The 23,775-nt window shown below is 43.7% G+C and overlaps 1 protein-coding gene across 6 annotated transcripts in view; it reads right to left on the bottom strand.

The window, feature by feature from the left end:
* Positions 1–16,020, bottom strand: part of LOC106568568 (YTH domain-containing protein 1) — a 38,187-nt gene extending 22,167 nt beyond the window's left edge. Inside the window, exons 1-8 of one of the 6 annotated variants that reach the window (XM_014139011.3) lie at positions 15,809–16,020; positions 12,253–12,396; positions 11,054–11,361; positions 9,165–9,441; positions 6,141–6,289; positions 5,452–5,560; positions 4,958–5,075; positions 4,653–4,737 (exon numbers count right to left, since the gene is read on the bottom strand). In XM_014139011.3, coding sequence (XP_013994486.1) covers positions 4,653–4,737; positions 4,958–5,075; positions 5,452–5,560; positions 6,141–6,289; positions 9,165–9,441; positions 11,054–11,361; positions 12,253–12,396; positions 15,809–15,836 — 1,218 coding nt within the window. In that variant the 5' untranslated portion in view covers positions 15,837–16,020. Of the gene's footprint in view, positions 1–4,652; positions 4,738–4,957; positions 5,076–5,451; positions 5,561–6,140; positions 6,290–9,164; positions 9,445–11,053; positions 11,362–12,252; positions 12,397–15,808 lie in introns of all 6 variants that reach the window. The other 5 variants (XM_014139010.3, XM_014139012.3, XM_014139013.3 and 2 more) reach the window with 5 other exon arrangements.
* Positions 16,021–23,775: the final 7,755 nt, after the last annotated feature.

Raw genomic sequence — 23,775 nt, 5'->3', positions numbered from 1 at the left:
TTCACGGTGGGAACCACACGAGGAGATCATCCGTTCACCTACTCTGCGTCTCACAAAGACACGGCGGTTGGAAGCAAAAATCTCAAATTTGGACTCAGACTAATGGACAGATTTCCACCGGTCTAATGTCCATTGATTGTGTTTCTTGACCAAAGCAAGTCTCTTCTTCTTATTGGTGTCCTTTAGTAGTGGTTTCTTTGCAGCAATTTGACCATGAAGGCCTGATTCACACAGTCTCCTCTGAACAGTTGATGTTGAGATGTGTCTGTTGCTTGAACTCTGAAGAATTTATTTATGGCTGCAATTTTTTAGTCTGGTAACTCTAATGAAGTTATCCTCTGCAGCAGAGGTAACTCTGGGACTTCCTTTCCTGTGGCGGTCCTCATGAGGCTTGTAACTCTAATGAAGTTATCCTCTGCAGCAGAGGTAACTCTGGGACTTCCTTTCCTGTGGCGGTCCTCATGAGAGACAGGTTCATCATAGCGCTTGATGGTTTTTGCAACTGCACTTGAAGAAAGTTCGAAAGTTCTTGAAATTTTCCGGATTGACTGACCTTCACGTCGTTAAAGTAATGATGGACTGTCGTTTCTCTTTGCTTATTTTAACACTTTTTTGGTTACTACATGATTCCATACATGCTATTTTATAGTTTTGATATCTTCACTATTATTCTACAATGTAGAACATAGTAAAAAATTTAAGAAAAACCCTTGAATCAGTAGGTGTGTCCAAACTCTCCCAAGACCCCATTTTCACATCAGGCGACCCCACATGGCGACCCCTAGTTTGGGAACTGTGCTCTTATGAGGTGGTGTTGACTGGGAGGGCCTGTGACAGGGTGATGCAATAGACAGCCAAGTGGTAAATTACATTTTGTTATAAAACATTTTTTTTTTTTAAAGAAGAACAAAGCTCTTTGATAATACACTTCACAACCAAAATGATTACTACTTGTATCTGCTTGGCTGGGTCATTAACATAACACACATTACCATTGTTGATGAAGCTGTCCGTGTCATCAGGGCAGTAACTCGGGTCATCACTAGTTACCACAGCCACAAAGTAAAAAAAGATTAATTTAAAAAAATTGGCCTATTTCTACCATTTCACTTAAAAAGTGATTTAGGCTTTTCCCCGTTTGTTGTGATCTGGTAGGTCCATGAACACTGTCTCCACTTCTTTCGTGCGCAAGAACTACGAGCCAAATGTCAGAGAAAATGTGGACTTCTATGCAGTGTATTGAGAGATATTTTGTCGTATGTAAAAAAAATTAAAAAAATGTTTTACTTGATATAATGGAGATGACATCTAGCTAACTACTTTACAACATTCTAGCTCAAAGCTATGTGAATGTATGTGTACTGACCGTTATTAACTACAGATAATTGCATGAGAAGTGCATCTGTGTATGTGCCAGTGTTGTTGCGTCCCATAGGACAGTCCATCCTGGTTTTAATGTTGACACAACACCAGAGTCGGTCTACCATCTTTGACATCGCTGGCCATGCATGATTTTTTTTAATAGATTTTTTTAATGAGCACAACAAATACAAAAACCCAGAAATATACAAAACAAGAGTACATGAACCTAACAGACAGGGGTAGTACATTTCAAGATTCATTTTCAATTTGTTAAATACTTTTATGGTGCGTATTGCTTTTGTTTTCACATTTACTGATCGCTTCAAAATAATATTTAAATTCTATGTGAAAAGGGGTTTGTTCTCTGCCCATTTTATGGATAAAAGAATCTTCCATGAAAGATAAACAAATGAACAATGAAAGTTAAATCAGGTTCCATATAGTTTAGATCAAAATAAAACATAATACCTCTTTGATAACTGGTATACCTTGCTAGTTAACTTAGCTAGCCCATCAAAACAGTATTGTCTTTGCTATTTTCTGAACAGTCGCACGAATTAAACCCTTAAATCTCAAATGGACCTCGATGTCACCACTGGTCATCCAGCTAGCCACGTAGCCAGCAGGGTTCCATCGGTTTCCATTGGACTATACTAGAGCGTGCTAGCTAACACTAGCATTGCTAGCATGCCAACGATAGCTAGCTGGCTAATGACAATACACCATAGTCGCAGGTCTTCAAAATCAAGCAAATGGTTCTGAACATGACAAAAATCATGTTTTTTTTTTGTAGTTGCATGTCTTTTGCTTAGTGACATTGTGAATATTACATTGTCGTCTTTTAACGCCGATTTAAATAGCTGTACATCTAATCCGGTTTCGGCATGAGAAAATTAGTAAAGTCCCAAATTCCTGTGAGAAACTGCGAGAATTTGCGCACTGGCGGATACGGAGCCTCAGAAATAAAAGAGTCGGTCAAGAAGCCGATGTTAAGTGCCTTATTGCAAACAGGATGCATGTTTTGGAATATTTTCTAATCTGTACAGGTTCTTTTCACTCTATAATTTAGGTTAGTATTGTGCGTAACTACAATGTTGTTGATACATCATCAGTTTTGTCTAATCACAGCCATAAAACTAACTGTTTTAAAGCCACAATTGGCCTCATGGTAAAATCCCTGAGGGGTTTCCTTCCTCTCCGGCAACTGGGTTAGGAAGGACGCCTGTATCTTTGTAGTGACTGGGTGTATTGATACAACATCCAAAGTGTAATTAATAACTTCACCATGCTCAAAGGGATATTCAATGTCTGCTTCTTTTTTATATCTACCAATAAGGGCCCTTCTTTGCGAGACATTGAAAAACCTCCCTGGTCTTTGTGGTTGAATCTGTGTTTGAAATTCACTGCTCGACTGAGGGACCTTACAGATAATTGTATGTGTGGGGGTACAGAGATGAGGTAGTCATTCATAACTCATGTTAAAAACTTCTGGCACACAGTGAGTCCATGCAACTTATGTGACTTGTTAAGTACATTTCCACTCCTGAACTTATTTAGGCTTGCCATAACTAAGGGGTTGAATACTTACTCAACTTTTCATTTTTTAATACATTTTCTAAAAAAAAACATAATTACACTTAAACATTATGGGGTAATGTGTGTAGGCCAGTTACACAAAACGTCCATTTAATCTATTATAAATTCAGGCTTTAACACATCAAAATGTGGAAAAAGTCAAGGGGTGTGAATACTTTCTGAAGGCACTGTATATAAAGAGGTGAATTAAAGGAGGCAGTAACAGATATATTTACACTTCAAATTAATGGAGTCGGCCATTTTAGCCACAACCGTTGCTGACAGGTGTATAAAAATCGAGCACACGGCCATGCAATCTCCATTGACAAACAGTGACCTTACTGAAGAGCTCAGTGACTTTTACCGTGGCACCATCATAGGATGCCACCTTTCAAACAAGTCAGTTTGTCAAATTTCGGCCCTGTTCGAGCTGCTCTGGTCAAATATAAGCGTTGTTATTGTGAAGTGGAAACGTCTAGGACCAAAAATGGCTCAGCCGCGAAGTGGTAGGCCACACAAGCCCACAGAACGGGACCGCAGAGTGCTGAAGCACGTAAAAATCGTCTCTCCCTGGTTGCAACACTCACTAGAGAGTTCCAAACTGCCTCTGGAAGTAACCTTTGCACAATACCTGTTTGTCGGGAGCTTCATGAAATGGGTTTCCATGGCGGAGCAGCTGCACACAAGCCTAAAATCACCATGCGCAATGCCAAGTGTTGGCTGGAGTGGTGTAAAGCTCACCTCCATTGGACTCTAGAGCAGTGGAAACACATTGTCTGGTGACAAATCACATTTCACCATCTGGCAGTCCGACGGACAAACCTGGGTTTGTCGGATGCCAGGAGAACACTACCTGCCCGAATGCCAACTGTAAAGTTTGGTGGAGGGGGAATAATGGTATGAGGCTGTTTTTTATGGTTTGGCCTAGGCCCCAGTGGAGGGAAATCTTAACGCTACAGCATACAATCTGTATTTCCAACTTTGTGGCAACAGTTTGTGGAAGGCCCTTTCCTGTTTCAGCGTGACAATGCCCCCATTGCACGAAGCGAGGTCCATACAGAAATGGTTTGTTAAGATCGGTGTGGAAGAACTTGACTGGCTTACACAGAGCCCTGACCTCAACCCCATCGAACACCTTTTGGATAAATTGGAACGCTGACTGTGAGCCAGGCCCCACAGATTATTTTTTTATTTAACATTTATTTAACCTTTATTTAACTAGTTAAGAACAAATTCTTATTTACCATCACGGCCTACCCCGGGCCAAACACGGATGGGCTAATTGTGCGCCGCCCTATGGGACTCGCAATCGCGGCCGGATGTGATACAGCCTGGATTCAAACCAGTGCCTCTTGCACTGAGATGCAGTGCCTTAGACCGCTGCGCCACTCGGGAGCAATGTTCCAACATCTAGTGGAAAAACTTCCCAGAAGAATGGGGGATGTTATTGCAGCAAAGGGCGGACCGACTCCATATTAATGCCCATGATTTTGGAATGAGACATTCGCCGAGCAGGTGTCCACATACTTTTGGTCATGTAGTGTATTATAGGAGGTGGATTAGAGGAGGAGATGTGGGGACAAACAGACTGGAAGGTCACAGGGCTGGTTTTGAACCCATGCCCAGGGGTCCAATACGTGGTCCGGAGTACACAGCACCGTGACTGGGCCCCGACTCTGGCACATGGATAGAATGTACTAATCAAGAATGTTTACCTGTCCGTCTCGGCCGATCTTTACAGGCTTGTGTTCATTCCACGAGTTGGAGAGGTGAGCCGTTTTAGTGAACGGCAACTCGCGTCTGAAAACAAAAAATGGTTAAGAGCAGGATGCAGAAGTCTTAAAAACAGGTCTGGGATGACAAAAATACCAAAGGGCGGTTAAAAGCTCTTTATATGGAAATTATCCATCGAGTTCTCTTTCAGTCTAGGACTAAGGAAATCGTCCCGTAATTCATTTGTCTGAAGTTACATTTTAAAATTCTAGCTACCACATTATAAAGACATGGATTAGAACCTTACCTGCAGATCCAGTCGATCTTGAAGACCCCACCTAGCATCTTGGCGTTCATCCCAGCAGGCAGGACCCAGTGGATGGGAGACCCTCCGTGATGGGACTCAGAGGACAGCCTGGCAAAACCTACACACACACAGGACGACACATTCAGTTCACGAGACTGTGTCTCGCCATCGTGCCGCTTTCTGGAGTCAAAAAGGCGATCAACATTTACACGACATTGGGAAAGCCAATTCCAGTCGTGGGGAGCCTGGACACTTCTGCTGGAGTTGGATGGATGGATAGATGGATGGATGGATGGATAGATGGATGGATAGATGGATGGATAGATGGATGGATAGATGGATAGATGGATGGATAGATGGATGGATAGATGGATGGATAGATGGATGGATAGATGGATGGATGGATAGATGGATGGATAGATAGATGGATGGATAGACGGATGGATGGATGGATAGATGGATAGATGGATGGATATTAACCATATGAACTTCACCTTGGAACTTGCCGCTCTCCCTGACAGAGAAGACCAGGATGACGCTGCGAGCGGAACGGAAGGCAGCATTCAGCTTCTTCTCATTAACAGGCAGAGTGGACCACACACCCTGGAAGTAACACAGTCAACATCCAACTGTTTGCTTGTATTCAACAAGGAGAAACATTTCCACACCAACTTTTATTGGGTACATTTTCTGCAGTTCAAAAGGCATTTGACAGTGTTATGTACAGTCTTCCTGAGAGACTACGTCCCCCGGCGCCGCCCCACCTCCACCCCACCCCTCCAACGCCGCCCCACCCAACGCCGCCCCACGCCCCCCAACGCCGCCCCACGTCCCCCAACGCCGCCCCACGTCCCCCAACGCCGCCCCACGTCCCCCAACGCCGCCGTATTCACTATATGATGCACTACTTCTGAGTTAAAGGGATACTGTGAAATTCTGGCATACAAGCCCCTGTCCTACTTATAGCATTTGTATGTCTGTGCACTATAAAAGGAAGTTTGTAGTAGTTTCACGAGCCAATGCTAACTAGCGTTAGCGCAATAACTGCTTCCAGTCTACAGATACGGTAGCATTGCTAACTTCTTTTATACTGCACACAGAGACATGAAAATCGGACTCTGGGGGGGAAATAAAACAATAGTATATGGACGCCAGAATTTTTCCCAGCATCCCTTTAAGATACCTTAGCCTTGGCCAGGGACACGTTCTCATGGTTGTTGCTCTTGATCATGAAGAAGCGTGCGTCTCGTATGACGTACTTCAGCTTGCTGGTCTGGTTCTTGCGGACGGCGCGGACAGACGATGACAGTTTCTCGTGCTTCTTCTCAGAACCTAGAGAACACCATACAGTTTTCAAAACACATGCAAATAACTTATTCAAAGCACATGCCATGATGGCTGAAAAAAAATACATCTGAAAAAGACATAAATCGATACATTGATTCCTCAGCAACGAAAGACATAGACGGACAGTGTGCTTTAAAGGATATAACAACTCACAGACGGGATTTAACAACTCACAGACGGGATATAACAACTCACAGACGGGATTTAACAACTCACAGACGGGATTTAACAACTCACAGACGGGATATAACAACTCACAGACGGGATATAACAACTCACAGACGGGATATAACAACTCACAGACGGGATTTAACAACTCACAGACGGGATTTAACAACTCACAGACGGGATTTAACAACTCACAGACGGGATTTAACAACTCACAGACGGGATATAACAACTCACAGACGGGATTTAACAACTCACAGGCGGGATTTAACAACTCACAGGCGGGATTTAACAACTCACAGACGGGCTATAACAACTCACAGACGGGATATAACAACTCACAGACGGGATATAACAACTCACAGACGGGATATAACAACTCACAGACGGGATTTAACAACTCACAGACGGGATATAACAACTCACAGACGGGATATAACAACTCACAGACGGGATATAACAACTCACAGACGGGATTTAACAACTCACAGACGGGATTTAACAACTCACAGACGGGATTTAACAACTCACAGACGGGATATAACAACTCACAGACGGGATATAACAACTCACAGACGGGATATAACAACTCACAGACGGGATATAACAACTCAGACGGGATATAACAACTCACAGACGGGATTTAACAACTCACAGACGGGATTTAACAACTCACAGACGGGATTTAACAACTCACAGACGGGATTTAACAACTCACAGACGGGATTTAACAACTCACAGACGGGATATAACAACTCACAGATGGGATATAACAACTCACAGACGGGCATCGTTTGCCGATGCCTATGTTTAAGACACTAGTGCACCAGTCCGTGAGAGCCCAAACCGATCCAAAAGGGTGCATCGCTAATAAAAATAAAATAACGATTCCAATGTTATGAATGGCCAGTTGACTAATGATTTTAATAAATATTTACATATTACTAGCGCAAAACATTTTAAATCTGCTAAATGACAAGTTCATTTAGCGGCGGGGGGGGGGGGACAAAAACAACAACCCCCTCATCCATTCTGACACAGAGCCCCTCAGCCCAGACAGATCCAGCCAGGCTCCAGCCAGGATCCAGCCAGGATCCAGCCAGATCTCCATCACTATCAGATATTGAATGGAAAAATTAATGTGTAACAATTGTTAAGTACATCAAAATGGTATGGATTCATTTCTGAGTCTTTATTTGGATAGCCCCCTATGGAAGCATATCGATTAGTATGAATTGTATGTTTGAATTGGTACTGGTGATCAGGTTACTACTACTACAGTAAACTAGGAGGGTGTAAAGTGATCAGGTTACTACTACTAGAGTGAACTAGGAGGGTGTAAAGTGATCAGGTTACTACTACTACAACAGTGAACTAGGAGGGTGTAAAGTGATCAGGTTACTACTACAACAGTGAACTAGGAGGGTGTAAAGTGATCAGGTTACTACTACAACAGTGAACTAGGAGGGTGTAAAGTGATCAGGTTACTACTACTACAACAGTGAACTAGGAGGGTGTAAAGTGATCAGGTTACTACTACTACAGTGAACTAGGAGGGTGTAAAGTGATCAGGTTACTACTACTACAGTGAACTAGGAGGGTGTAAAGTGATCAGGTTACTACTACTACAGTGAACTAGGAGGGTGTAAAGTGATCAGGTTACTACTACTACAGTGAACTAGGAGGGTGTAAAGTGATCAGGTTACTACTACTACAGTGAACTAGGAGGGTGTAAAGTGATCAGGTTACTACTACTACAGTGAACTAGGAGGGTGTAAAGTGATCAGGTTACTACTACAACAGTGAACTAGGAGGGTGTAAAGTGATCAGGTTACTACTACAACAGTGAACTAGGAGGGTGTAAAGTGATCAGGTTACTACTACTACAGTGAACTAGGAGGGTGTAAAGTGATCAGGTTACTACTACTACAGTGAACTAGGAGGGTGTAAAGTGATCAGGTTACTACTACTACAACAGTGAACTAGGAGGGTGTAAAGTGATCAGGTTACTACTACTACAGTGAACTAGGAGGGTGTAAAGTGATCAGGTTACTACTACTACAGTGAACTAGGAGGGTGTAAAGTGATCAGGTTACTACTACTACAGTAAACTAGGAGGGTGTAAAGTGATCAGGTTACTACTACAACAGTGAACTAGGAGGGTGTAAAGTGATCAGGTTACTACTACTACAGTGAACTAGGAGGGTGTAAAGTGATCAGGTTACTACTACAACAGTGAACTAGGAGGGTGTAAAGTGATCAGGTTACTACTACTACAGTGAACTAGGAGGGTGTAAAGTGATCAGGTTACTACTACAACAGTGAACTAGGAGGGTGTAAAGTGATCAGGTTACTACTACAACAGTGAACTAGGAGGGTGTAAAGTGATCAGGTTACTACTACAACAGTGAACTAGGAGGGTGTAAAGTATGGGTGAATAAAAGCGTCTGACAAAAACTGTGGAAAGAAAAGCCTAAGAAAGTGTCCCAATAATCTCTTCTTCGTCCTGAAGTGTGCGAATGTATTAAGCATTGAATTGGTGTAGGCATAGACGAGAGGGAATTCCCACCATTTTGTTATACCAGTCATTTCTTTCTTAATCCACGAAGGGAAGTGAACAAGTGCACACTTGGGAGGAGGGACAGCTAAATTGGGACATAGCCCATGTGAATGTTGAGCAGGTGTGTATTACCTGAAGCCTCAGAGCCAGAGAGACCAGACTCCTCATCAGAGAAGGACACAGACTGGGAGTCGCTGACTTCACTGCGAGTGTCGTAATCATTTGGCGCATTCTTGGCTCTCTGATCCACGTCCTGCACCTCATACTCTTCCTCCTCTTCCTCCTCCATGTTGGATCGGTGTCCCTCGGAGGACACGGCCGTGCTGCCTGTCTCCTGGTCCGATGCCCCCTCTTCTTCTGCTTCTTCCTTAGAGGGGCTGAACCTGCTCTCCTCAATCGGAGGACTCAGCTTCTAGGCAACAGAACAGATGGACCATCAGTAACCTAACCCTCGGTCTCTACAGAACAGATGGACCATCAGTAACCTAACCCTCGGTCTCTACAGAACAGATGGACCATCAGTAACCTAACCCTCGGTCTCTACAGAACAGATGGACCATCAGTAACCTAACCCTCGGTCTCTACAGAACAGATGGACAACAGTAACCTAACCCTCGGTCTCTACAGAACAGATGGACCATCAGTAACCTAACCCTCGGTCTCTACAGAACAGATGGACAACAGCAACCTAACCCTCGGTCTCTACAGAACAGATGGACCATCAGTAACCTAACCCTCGGTCTCTACAGAACAGATGGACAACAGTAACCTAACCCTCGGTCTCTACAGAACAGAGAGGAAGGACTAGTGTTGCATCGTGTACCGAAGCTTCTGTACTTTTTTTTCTCGATACTAGAACATTAAAAACGGTTGGGTACTGAACATGTTACTTTCGGTACTTATGTCAAAATGTGTCTCGTCATCGTCTACTGATTGAGAGAGGATCAAGTCTGTCAGCACAGCCAATGTCTCCTTATAGCCTGAGGGCACCGTGACTGCTCCACTTAGTCATACTGGCTCGAGTCTGTCCCGGGGGAAACCACTGGGAGTCTGTCCCGGGGGTAATTTCCCCCCATGCCCCGCAGCTATGCTAAAGTAATTTCCCCCCATGCCCCGCAGCTATGCTAAAGTAATTTCCCCCCCATGCCCCGCAGCTATGCTAAAGTAATTTCCCCCCCATGCCCTGCAGCTATGCTAAAGTAATTTCCCCCCATGCCCTGCAGCTATGCTAAAGTAATTTCCCCCCCCATGCCCCGCAGCTATGCTAAAGTCATTTCCCCCCCATGCCCCGCAGCTATGCTAAAGTAATTTCCCCCCCATGCCCGCAGCTATGCTAAAGTAATTTCCCCCCCATGCCCGCAGCTATGCTAAAGTAATTTCCCCCCCATGCCCGCAGCTATGCTAAAGTAATTTCCCCCCCATGCCCCGCAGCTATGCTAAAGTAATTTCCCCCCATGCCCCGCAGCTATGCTAAAGTAATTTCCCCCATGCCCCGCAGCTATGCTAAAGTAATTTCCCCCCATGCCCCGCAGCTATGCTAAAGTAATTTCCCCCCATGCCCCGCAGCTATGCTAAAGTAATTTCCCCCCATGCCCCGCAGCTATGCTAAAGTAATTTCCCCCATGCCCTGCAGCTATGCTAAAGTAATTTCCCCCCATGCCCCGCAGCTATGCTAAAGTAATTTCCCCCATGCCCCGCAGCTATGCTAAAGTAATTTCCCCCATGCCCTGCAGCTATGCTAAAGTAATTTCCTCCATGCCCCGCAGCTATGCTAAAGTAATTTCCTCCATGCCCCGCAGCTATGCTAAAGTAATTTCCCCCCATGCCCCGCAGCTATGCTAAAGTAATTTCCCCCCCATGCCCCGCAGCTATGCTAAAGTAATTTCCCCCCATGCCCCGCAGCTATGCTAAAGTAATTTCCCCCCCATGCCCCGCAGCTATGCTAAAGTAATTTCCCCCCCATGCCCCGCAGCTATGCTAAAGTAATTTCCCCCCATGATCCTTAGTAAAGCTTCTCCTACCTCGGTGTTGAGCTCAGGCATGATCCTGTGTCTGTCTGGCTCTCTCCTGCGACCCAGGGGCTTGTCAGGGTGGTCTCCTTTGAGAGGCACCCCGCCATCTCTCATAGGATGGGTCTTCCTGTCCTCATAGTAATCTTCAGTATTGTAGTCGGAGGGGTGCCGTCCTCTCCTGGGGTTGACCGGCTTTTTCCCGCTAGCCCCAGCCGAGGGGGCCGATCTCTTAGCGGAGTGTCTAGTGGTGGTGTGAGGCGTGGGCCGCAGACGCTTCAGCACGTGGTGATCTCCTCGGTTGCTCTTCCTCTTGGACCCTGGAGGGGGGGGGGGGGGGGGGTCATTCATCTTCAAATATTAAAAAGGCCAATATCTAACCTGGTCTGTTTAGTGCTCTTGGGTCTGTTTGGGACCGATTCGATACAAGCTAAAAGTAGTAAGAAATATATATATATATATATATATATATATATTCTTTTTTTTTACGTGCGCACCCTTATTCATCCATCCGTTTGCTCTCTTGCCAGCGCCATTACAAACCGGGATAATTACTATGAGTGGCTTTAGCATGATGGCACAAACAGACTCAGGCTAACCAATATAGGCTTTTAAAATCTGCCAATTCTCAGAACTGTGTGGTTTTTAAAAATACATTTTTATTTCACCTTTATTTAACCAGGTAGGCTAGTTGAGAACACATCCTTTATTTAACCAGGTAGGCTAGTTGAGAACAAGTTCTCATTTACAATTGCGACCTGGCCAAGATAAAGCAAAGCAGTTCGACACAAACAACAACACAGAGTTACACATGGAGTAAAACAAACATACAGTCAATAATACAGTAGGAAAGTAAGTCTATATACAATGTGAGCAAATGAGGTGAGATAAGGGAGGTAAAGGCAATAAATAGTCCATGGCGGCGAAGTAAATACAATATAGCAATTAAAACACTGGAATGGTAGATTTGACAGTAGATGAATGTGCAAAGTAGAAATACTGGGGTGCAAAATAAATAAATAGATACAGTAGGGGATGAGGTAGTTGTTTGGGCTAAATTATAGATGGGCTATGTACAGGTGCAGTGATCTGTGAGCTGCTCTGACAGCTGGTGCTTAAAGCTAGTGAGGGAGATAAGTGTTTCCAGTTTCAGAGATTCTTGTAGTTCGTTCCAGTCATTGGCAGCAGAGAACTTGGTTAAAAAAAGGTACCTTTTTTCTGGTTGACGTGCTGTTCACTCTCAGGGTTATAGAGCTCGTCATCCTGGTCAGGGGCCTCGGTGAGGATGTCGTCCAGCACGTTGAGCTCTCCATCTGGGACGACAGATTCAACCACACTTAGGCATAGTAGATTTTCTATTAAAAAAACAGAGCGCACTACCTTTGATCAAGGCCCATAGTGCACTAGTTCTGACCAGAGCTCTATGTAGGGCAGGGCTGAACAATCCAGGTCCTGTAGGGCCGAAACACTTCTGGTTTTTATCCTCGCTTTCTAAAAATCGGGGACTAATTCAGACCTGGGACACCAGGTGAGTGCAATTAACTACCAGTAGAAACAAAAAAACAGAAGTGTTTCGGCCCGACAGGATTGGTCAGCCCTAATTATGGGAACAGGATGTTATTTGGGACGTAGCCAGCATTAGTGGTTTATAATTAGTAGCATTAGTGTGCGCACAACAGAGTTAAGCGCCTACGGCCTAGCGAGCTGATGTTTGGACTGGCCTTGTTGCCTGCGTGTACAGGGCTAATCAATGGTTATTAGATATTATTATCATCATCATTAAACATTTTTTTTTTTTTACATTTTAGTCATTTAGCAGACGCTCTTATCCAGAGCGATTTACAGTAGTGAATACATACATTTCAAAAAAAAAAAAATTCTCCGTACTGGTCCCCCGTGGGAATCGAACCCACAACCCTGGCGTTGCAAACACCATGCTCTACCAACTGAGCCACACGGGACTAGTTAGAGCCACAGGAGACAAGTCATCCAAGCCTCTAGTCTCGACTAGAGCTAGGAGGTGCAAAACTCAGCCAATCGAGTTGCACAGTTCTGCTTGATCTTGATCTCGGTCGTCGCGGTGCATTCTGGTTACCCTCGGACAAGGAGATCTCTCCTTCAACGAGTCAATTGGGGCACTAGCACAACAAAAAAAAAAACTATATGAATATAGGTTTCTCTAGTAATTTCCTGCTGGGATTCGTCTCTCTTCCTCTCTTTCGGTCGTCATGGCGGCGAACTGCACATGTTAAATCAAAAAGGCATTCCTTACATATAAAAGTTGTTTTTGACAAAAAATGAACAGTTTGTCACTTTCACGAGGTTGGAGTAATAACACAACTAAATAAGAATTTGTTCTTAACTTGGATTGCCTAGTTAAATAAAAAGGTTAAATAAAATAAATAAAAACGATTTAAGACACTAGCTTGAAATCTAGGTTATGCCTTTAGATCGAGAACATTAACCACTAAGGAATAAGAATTCTCAAATCAGATGTTATTGGTCACATACGCATATTCAGCAGACGTTATTGGTCACATACGCATATTCAGCAGATGTTATTGGTCACATACGCATATTCAGCAGATGTTATTGGTCACATACGCATATTTAGCAGATGTTATTGGTCACATACAGTGCAGTAATATCTAAATATTCACAACAATACACACAAATCTAAAAGTAAAAGAATGGAATAAAAAAATATAGAAATATTAGGACGATCAATGTCAGAGTGGCATTGACTAGAATACAGTAGAATACAGTAGATACATATGAGATGAGTAAAGCAGTATGTAAACATTACAGTGACCAGTGATTCCATGTCTATGTATATAGGGCAGCAGCCTCTAAAGGTACAGGGTTGAGTAACCGGGTGGTAGCCAGCTAGTGATGGCTGTCTTGATGGCCTTGAGATAGAAGTCTTTCGATCCCAGCTTTGATGCACCTGCACTGACCTCGCTTTCTGGATGATAAGCGGGGTGAACAGAAAGGGAAAGGGGGACACCTAGTCAGTTGTCCAACAATGTATTCAACTGAAACGTGTCTTCCGCATTTAATCCTAACCCCTCTGAATCAGAGAGGAGCGGGAGGGGGGCTGCCTTAAATCAACATCCACGTCTTCGACACCCCCCTGTCGCCGGGGGTGTCGCCCCAGCCTGTCGGGCGACGTTTTCCAGTAGTTCTGTTGACAGGGGTGATGGGGGGGTGGGTCGTTCATGCAGGAACCAATGGGGTAATCGAGGGGGGAACGTTCACACATTTTCAGTCATTTAGCAAACGCTCTCATCCAGAGCGACTTACAGTAGTAGTGAGTGTATACATTTTCGCATTCGAACCAATGGCTACTCGAGGGGGGGTGTTAATGAAGAAACCAAGGGGATAGTCGAGGGGGGGGGGGGGGGGGGGTGTTAATGAAGGAACCAAGGGGATAGTCGAGGGGGGGGGGGGTGTTAATGAAGAAACCAAGGGGATAGTCGAGGGGGGGGGGGGGGTGTTAATGAAGAAACCAAGGGGATAGTCGAGGGGGGGGGGGTGTTAATGACGAAACCAAGGGGATAGTCGAGGGGGGGGTGTTAATGAAGGAACCAAGGGGATAGTCGAGGGGGGGTGTTAATGAAGGAACCAAGGGGATAGTCGAGGGGGGGTGTTAATGAAGAAACCAAGGGGATAGTCGAGGGGGGGTGTTAATGAAGGAACCAAGGGGATAGTCGAGGGGGAGGGGGGGTGTTAATGAAGGAACCAAGGGGATAGTCGAGGGGGGGTGTTAATGAAGGAACCAAGGGGATAGTCGAGGGGGGGGGGGGTGTTAATGAAGGAACCAAGGGGATAGTCGAGGGGGGGTGTTAATGAAGGAACCAAGGGGATAGTCGAGGGGGGGGGGGGGGGGTGTTAATGAAGGAACCAAGGGGATAGTCGAAGGGGCCCAGAATTGCACACTATATTTGGCCTGGTCTGCTTGGCCAGCGTTCCCGGAAGTCTTGCGCATCTTTTTTTTTTTTTAGAAGCTGTGGTGCTGTTATCTTTGCTAATTAGTTCTAACATTAAGACTAGTATTTAGTAACCAATGACTATTATAACTCGTTAACTAGCTATCGAGACTTGGTAACGTTAACCTGGCTTTGTGTAAATGAATATTAGCATGTCTGGCCATTCTAAAAGCCAGTTGGGAGAAACTGGACCAGTTTCGCGTCGTTGACAAAACTCACTGACTTCATTGTCCCTGTGTGGAAATGTTGTTGCAGTATCATGTACACGTTTAAAGTGGCGTTTAAATACAAAACAAAATTGACAATACAACTTTTATAACAGTTACATACCAAATATATACAGATTTTTTTTTTTTTTTTTTTAAAGGACTAGCCTGCTGGCGTTACTGAGTCTATAGGAAGATTACACCTGGCACAAAGGATGGTTAGCAAACTAGCGATGGTTAGCAAGCTACCGATGGTTAGCAAGCTACCGATGGTTAGCAAGCTGGTTAGTAAGCTAGCGAAGCTAGCGATGGTTAGCAAGATGGTTAGCAAACTTGCTAACGATAGAAAGACAGCCAGATACATGTATATATTAACGAGATGCTCATGTCTCCGCCCTAACAACGAGAGTCATCCTAGAGTCGTGAAGACAGGCGACAAGCTTAGGTCCCAAAAAAAATAAGCCCATAGGAAAAACATTGGACTTATTTTGATGAGAGTGAAACCTCTCGCTTCGTCCCTTCCTCTGTAAAACGGCTAGTTGCTAACTACTGCGATTAACGTGTTTACGTACCTTTCTCATCTCGTTTATCGACCGCCATCTTCCGCTGCTTTCCGATAACCTTTAGAGGACTCGTTTTGCCTTCTCTCACGGTTACCCGATATCTAACTAAATACTTATTTAGCAACAAAATGTGTTAAAATTATGCTCCCCCCTTCAATGTTTACTGGAAGTGGGTCTCATCGTAGCTACTGAAATGGCGGATCCCTCCTTTTTCTTTTCGTGTTCATTTCCGGCTGACTAGACCCCGTGTTGCTGCCTGTCGCAGGTCGGAGTGCAGATTGCACATTTCTAACAAAACAAAGGGAAGCATTTAAATTGCACCACTATCTCTACCCCTACACCCATCCCACTACTTTGGCCCTAAACGATACTACACCAGGCCGTTGGACTGGAAAGATGGAACCCCCTTCTCTCAAAACTCCCTGTACATCTCCTTCACTAATATTTATCTATTGCTGCAAATACCACATGTATCTTCTGTGATTTCCACTCCACCAGTGCAGTTGATCACCATAGCTATAAACACAAAAAATGTAACTTTACTAAAATAAATCTTCTCAGGATCTCTCTCTTCGGGCCTACTCACTGGGGGGGGGGGGGGGGGGGCTCCCAGTTGAATCCCTCACCCTTGGGCTATCCTCTACTGTCCTTACTGCCTCAGTATATGAAACCTTCTTCCTCATCGGTCATTGCTCATCCATATATTTATATGTACATATTCTTATTCCATCCCTTTACTTAGATTTGTGTGTTTTAGGTAGTTGTTGTGGAATTGTTAGATTGTTGATATTGCTTCACTGTCGGAACTAGAAGCACAAGCATTTCGCTACACTCGCAATACCATCTGCTAACCATGTGTATGTGACCAATGAAATGTTATTTGATTTGCTGCCACATGTCCAAATCCTTGGCACCTAAAACACCATAGCGGGTTCAGAACGAACACCCTCAACGAATATTACAGTTGTAGACCGTTTCATCAAAATGAAAGAGAGGACGATGGCACATATTCAACATGTTTTTTTTTTCCACACACACACACACACACACACACACACACACACACACACACACACACACACACACACACACACACACACACACACACACACACACACACACACACACACACATCAGTACCATGGACAGCCACATCATATTTAGCTTACGTTGATTGGACTAAATTGCTTCTGATATCTTTTAGTTGTCACTGTATTAGACTAACCACAGGTGATTTGATGATGTTTGTAAGGTTGTGTATTTATTTTCTTAGTCAACCTTGTGTTCTGTTTCTGTGCGTTCTAGAACGTAGCCCCGTCTTTCATTTGTGTTCATTGATTTCACCTGTGTTAGTTACACACCTGGTCTCATCGGCTCCTCATTTAGTTCAGTTCATTCTGTTTATGCCTTTGTGAGGTATTGTTCGTTTTTGACTCTACTAAAGCCTTTTCCCTAGCTCGTTTGTGAGAACCAGTTATAGCCTTTAGTCCTAGTTTTGATTCACCTGCCTGTTTTCCCTACCTGTGTATGACCATTGCCCGCCTGTGACCACGATTTCCTGTCTTCTGCGAAGACGAAATAAACACCTGCAGCACTCTGCGTGTGAATCTATACCTTTTTCTCCCTGAGTTATTCATTACAATGTTGAAGTTGAAATGGTGCTGGAATAGTGGAGGAAACCCCTGTTTTCTTTGCGACTTGCGGTGAAATTCTCTGTGGTTCTAAATCAAGTTGTTTCCAAGTCTGAACATTTTCAGAAACGTTAACTTTCTTGACCCCCTTTGCTGTAGATCATGTAACTGTTTGTTACATGCAATATTTGCTTTGTGGACTTCACCAGACAGATGTTGCTCTCTGGTTTTGTGATTAAACAAAGGTGTGGTTGAATTTATTCTGCCACTGTGTCTTATTGTCTCGGCTTTTAGGCCTATATATCACTGTGGCAAGGCAAATGAACTAACAGGTTACAGAGCATACAACACAGATTGTAATATGGCTTTTCTTCCCCTGACTTTTATTTAATTTATTTTATTTCACCTTTATTTAACCAGACAGGGTAGTTGAGAACAAGTTCTCATTTACAACTGCGACCTGGCCAAGAATAAAGCAAAGCAGTGCGACACAAACAACAACACAGAGTTACACATGGAGTAAACAAACATACAGTCAATAATACAGTATACTTGGCTTCCACACTGATATTTTACCCACGCACCGCTACTGCTTTTAACACAAATCAGATCGTATTTGTCAAATGCTTCATAAACAGGTGTAGACTAACAGTGAAATGTTTACTTACGGGTCCTTACCCACAATGCAGAGAGAAAAATATAGAAAAATAATAACAAGAGGAATAAATACACAACAAATTACAATAACAAACACATGGTGTACCAGTACTGAGTCAATGTGTAGGGGTACCAGGTAATAGCATGGCTATATACAGGGAGTACCAGTACTGAGTCAATGTGCAGGGGTACCAGGTAATAGCATGGCTATATACAGGGAGTACCAGTACTGAGTCAATGTGTAGGGGTACCAGGTAATAGCATGGCTATATACAGGGAGTACCAGTACTGAGTCAATGTGCAGGGGTACCAGGTAATAGCATGGCTATATACAGGGAGTACCAGTACTGAGTCAATGTGCAGAGGTACCAGGTAATAACATGGCTATATACAGGGAGTACCAGTACTGAGTCAATGTGCAGGGGTACCAGGTAATAGCATGGCTATATACAGGGAGTACCAGTACTGAGTCAATGTGCAGAGGTACCAGGTAATAATATGGCTATATACAGGGAGTACCAGGTAATAACATGGCTATATACAGGGAGTACCAGGTAATAACATGGCTATATACAGGAAGTACCAGTACCGAGTCGATGTGCCAAGACCTAGGGCCTGGCTGCCAAGTGGGTGGGCCTGGCTGCTAAGTGGGTGGGCCTGGCTGCTAAGTGGGTGGGCCTCCAATCTATGGATTTCACATGACTGGCTGCACCTCATAGATTAGGGCCTAATGAACTGTAACTCAGTAAAATCGGTGAAATTATTGCATGTTGTGCTTATATATATTTTTTCATTATACTTTTGTAGGACAATAAATATAATTGCCTGCAACTCCTAGGAACCCTGTGCATACAGTGCCTTTGGAAAGTATTCAGACCTCTTGACCTTTTCCACATTTAGTTGCGTTACAGCCTCATTCTAAAATGGATTCAATTAAAAAAAAATCCTCAGCAAACTAAAAAACTAAAAAAACGTATTTACATAATATCATTTACTATGAGACTCAAAATGGAGCTCAGGTGCATCCTGTTTCCATTGATCGTCCTTGAGATGTTTCCATAACTTGATTGGAGTCCACCTGTGGTAAATTACATTGATTGGACATGATTTGGAAAGGCACACATCTGTCTGTATAAGGTCCCACAGTTGACAGTGCATGTTAGAGCAAAAATCAAGCCATGTCGAATAATGTTTTTCATAGAGCTCTGAGACAGGATTGTGTCGAGATCTGGGGAAGGGTAGCAAAATATATCTGCAGCATTGAAGGTTCCCAAGAACACAGTGGCCTCCATCATTCTAAAATGGAAGAAGTTTGGAACCACCAAGACTCTTCCTAGAGCTGCCTGGCCAAACTGAGCAATAGGGGGAGAAGGGCCTTGGGACAGGGAGGTGACCAAGAACCCAATGGTCACTCTGACAGAGCTCCAGAGTTCCTCTGTGGAGACAGGGGGTACAAAGTCGTGGCTGAACAACGACAATATCAACATACAGCTGGCTCTTTATACGATGTCCCGGCAGGATAGAACAGCGGTGTCTGGTAAGACAAGGGGTGCGGACTATGTATTTTTGTAAATAACAGCTGGTGCACTATATCTAAGGAAGTCTCGAGCTATTGCTCATCTGAGGTAGAGTTTCTCATGATAAGCTGTAGACCACACAACCTACCGAGAGAGTTTTCATCTGTATTGTTCGTAGCTGTTTACATACCACCACAGTCAGAGGCTGGCACTAAGACAGCATTGAATGAGCTGTATTCCACCATATGCAAACAAGAAAATGCTCACCCAGAGGCGGCGCTCCTAGTGGCCGGGGACTTTAATGCAGGGAAACTTAAATCAGTTCTACCAAATTTCTATCAGCATTTTAAATGTGCAACCAGAGGGAAAAGAACTCTGGACCACCTATACTACACACACAGAGATGCATACAAAGCTCTCCCTCGCCCTCCATTTGGCAACTCTGACCATGATTCCATCCTCCTGATTCCTGCTTACAAGCAAAAATTAATGCAGGAAACACCAGTGACTACATCAATTAAAAAAAGTGGTCAGATGAAGCAGATGCTAAACTACAGGACTGTTTTGCTAGTGTAACCGATGTGAAATGGCTAGTTCGTTAGCGGTGGTGCGCGCTAATAGCGTTTCAATCGGTGACGTCACTCGCTCTGAGACTTGAAGTAGGGTTTCCCCTTGCGATGCAAGGGCCGCGGCTTTTGTGGCGCGATGGGTAACGATGCTTCGTGGGTGTCAGTTGTTGATGTGTGCAGAGGGTCCCTGGTTCGAGCCCAGGTTGGGGCGAAGAGAGGGACGGAACCTACACTGTTACACTAGCACAGACTGGAATATGTTCTGGGATTCCTCCAATGGCATTGAGGAGTACACCACATCTGTCATTAGCTTTATCAATAAGTGCATCGATGACGTCATCCCCACAGTGACGTCCCGCTCCTTGAAAGCAGCAGCTCTAGCCTTTCGCTCAGTGCGGATGCTGCCTGTAATCCATGGCTTCTGGTTGGGGTATGTACATACGTCACAGTGGGGACGACGTGTAACAAGCGTCGTTGTAGGTCGACCAAAATGCAGCGGGTATATTTATAATCTTTTTTTATTGAAGGAAAAAAAACATAAACAAAACAAACGATGAAACCAGTCCCGTAAGGTGCTCAGACTATACAGGAAATAACCACCCACAAAACACAAGAGAAAAAACCCCCCACTTAAATATGGCCTCCAATTAGAAGCAACGACAACCAGCTGCCTCTAATTGGAGGTCGTTGCCAAAACCCCAACATAGAAATAGAAAACTAGATAACCACATAGAAGTAGATAACATAGAACAAAACCCCAAAAACCCGAAACACACAAAACAAACACCCCCTGCCACGCCCTGACCAAACTACAATAACAAATAACCCCTTTTACTGGTCAGGACGTGACAAAACGACAGATTTTTTACCTTTTACCTGTCAGCTTGGGGATTTGATCCAGCAACCATTCAGTTACTGGCCCAACACTCTAACCACTAGGCTACATGCCGCACCAGATGTCCCAAGCTTGTTGCATCATACCCAAGAAGACTCAAGGCTGTAATCGCTGCCAAAGGTGCTTCAACAAAGTACTAATTAAAGGGTCTAAATACTTATGTAAAAGTGATATTTCAGTTTTTTTCTTTTTAATAATTTTGTTTAAAAAATGTAACCATTTTTTTTATTTTGATTTGTTTAACGCTTTTGGTTACTATATGATTTCATATGTGTTATTTCATAGTTTTGATGTCTTCATTGTTATTCTACAATGTAGAAAATAGTAGTAATAGAAGGAAAAACCCTTGAATGAGTAGGTGTGTCCAAACTTTTGACTGGTACTGTATCAGTTTGCAAACAATGGAATAAAATGTTACATTTTTTATAAAGCCACATACAAACATGGTCTGTTTTTTGTTTTCTTGAGTAAGGCAGCTCCAAAATGCAGGTGTTTCAGCCTAGCTTTCTGTGGTTGAGGGGCAGCCAGCGTTGGCGATGGTAATCATCTCTCGTTGCGCTGTGATTGGCTCAGTGTTCTGTCACTCATGGAGACACCACGTCGCTGCAGAATCTACAGGGACAGCTAGACATTTGAAGCCCTCTTGGGTGTCTGCCATAGAGTTACATTATAAGTGCCCATCCAAGAAGGTTCAAGGTCATTGGCCACAGATAAAATGACCTCAAAACACGTTATAGCTACCCGTAGCTTTTGATTGGACTGATCATGCTACTTTCAAAATCTTAGCTAGCAAGCCAGACAAGCAGTCATGAACCACGTTGACAATCTACTGGCAAATCCTTTTAAATCCCATGAAGATAAATTATAGATAAAACGTATCGGTGCTCATCGGGCATTGGACAGTAACATTAGACAACAAGTTGGAAATCGCAAATTGTACAATGAGTGGTTTGGAACGAATCAGTGGCTAACTGCAAGCGTTTCAAAGCAATCACTATTTTTGCTTCCCCTGCCTGCTATTCGGAAGAGAGGGTTTGTGGTCCAAGTCTGAGTTTAAGGGTTTAAAACATCTGTCTAAAATCGGTCTCTTTTCCAAGCTTAAAAAGGATAAACATTTACATTTACATTTAAGTCATTTAGCAGACGCTCTTATCCAGAGCGACTTACAAATTGGTGCATTCACCTTATGATATCCAGTGGAACGACCACTTTACAATAGTGCATCTAAATCTTTTAAGGGGGGGGGGGGGGGGGGTTAGAAGGATTACTTTATCCTATCCTAGGTATTCCTTAAAGAGGTGGGGTTTCAGGTGTCTCCGGAAGGTGGTGATTGACTCCGCTGTCCTGGCGTCGTGAGGGAGCTTGTTCCACCATTGGGGTGCCAGAGCAGCGAACAGTTTTGACTGGGCTGAGCGGGAACTGTGCTTCCTCAGAGGTAGGGAGGCGAGCAGGCCAGAGGTGGATAAACATTCACTCACAACACCATGAGCCAGAAAAGGTTGAATACATTGACCATGCTGTCAATCCAGCATGATTTCTGCCTCGTTTAAGACAACTGGAAACTCGGTAAATAAAAAAAAATAAAAAAAACGAGGTCCGACTGGGAAAATAAGTTCTGAACGGTCATCCAACTCGGAATTCCAAGCTGGGAACTCTGGCCTCTTTCTAGAGCTCAGATTTGATGATCATTGACATCACGATTCAACCTTGTTCCCCCTCCCCCGAGTTCCCAGTGGTCTTGAAAGCACATTTGATGACAACATTTGCCAACAAAAAGGGACATCCCACGCAACCTTTGTGTTCAATTGAGCACAGTACAACAATCATGAGTCCCAAAATGTATTGTATGCTGCTGTAAAAATTAGCTCGTGCTTTTCGGAACGAGAAGGAGATAGGGTCTGTAAACCATGTTTGCCAGAGACAGTCTTTTCCCATTCAAATATTTGTTTTCAACAAAAAAGTTCAGTAATAGACAATGTAATTCCAGGGCTTGTAAGTAACATTTCACTGTAAGGTTTACACATGTTGTATTCGGTGCATGTGACAAATAAAATTAGATTTGATATTGCGATGGTTGTTTTATGCAATGCGCTGTCTGTGCTTCGGTATGTTGTCTAGAAAAGTGGATTCTTGTGATTGTATTTTCCTTCATATCTAGATCACATAGACCTAATGAAATACTTCAAATGGTAGGCTTAACCACTTCTTTTTCTCTCTCTCTCTCGCTCTCTCCCTCTGTGTATATGGTGACTTAAAGAAGAGTAAAGTTAAGGCCTCAACATCTTGCTGAATTTATCTGAACTAACATCTACCTGAATTTCTGTCGCTGTCCATTTTGAAAGTGCTGAATGAAGGCCTTCCTCATCGCAGCTCGTTTGCTTGCACTTGCTTATACTTAGAGCTAAGTGTTAATGATATAAGAACAAACATTATGACTTTGTGCTGTTAAGGTTTAACTCCATGGGTAGTAGTGTTAAGGTTTAACTCCATGGGTAGTAGTGTTAAGGTTCAACTCCATGGGTAGTAGTGTTAAGGTTTAACTCCATGGGTAGTAGTGTTAAGGTTTAACTCCATGGGTAGTAGTGTTAAGGTTCAACTCCATGGGTAGTAGTGTTAAGGTTTAACTCCATGGGTAGTAGTGTTAAGGTTCAACTCCATGGGTAGTAGTGTTAAGGTTTAACTCCATGGGTAGTAGTGTTAAGGTTCA

This window comes from Salmo salar, chromosome 13 (genome assembly GCF_965601325.2).
Source record: "Salmo salar chromosome 13, fSalSal1, whole genome shotgun sequence".
NCBI classification, from domain to species: Eukaryota; Metazoa; Chordata; class Actinopteri; order Salmoniformes; family Salmonidae; genus Salmo; species Salmo salar.
The sequence above is the reverse complement of the archived record's forward strand: the minus strand, read 5'-3'. Positions and strand labels throughout refer to the sequence as shown.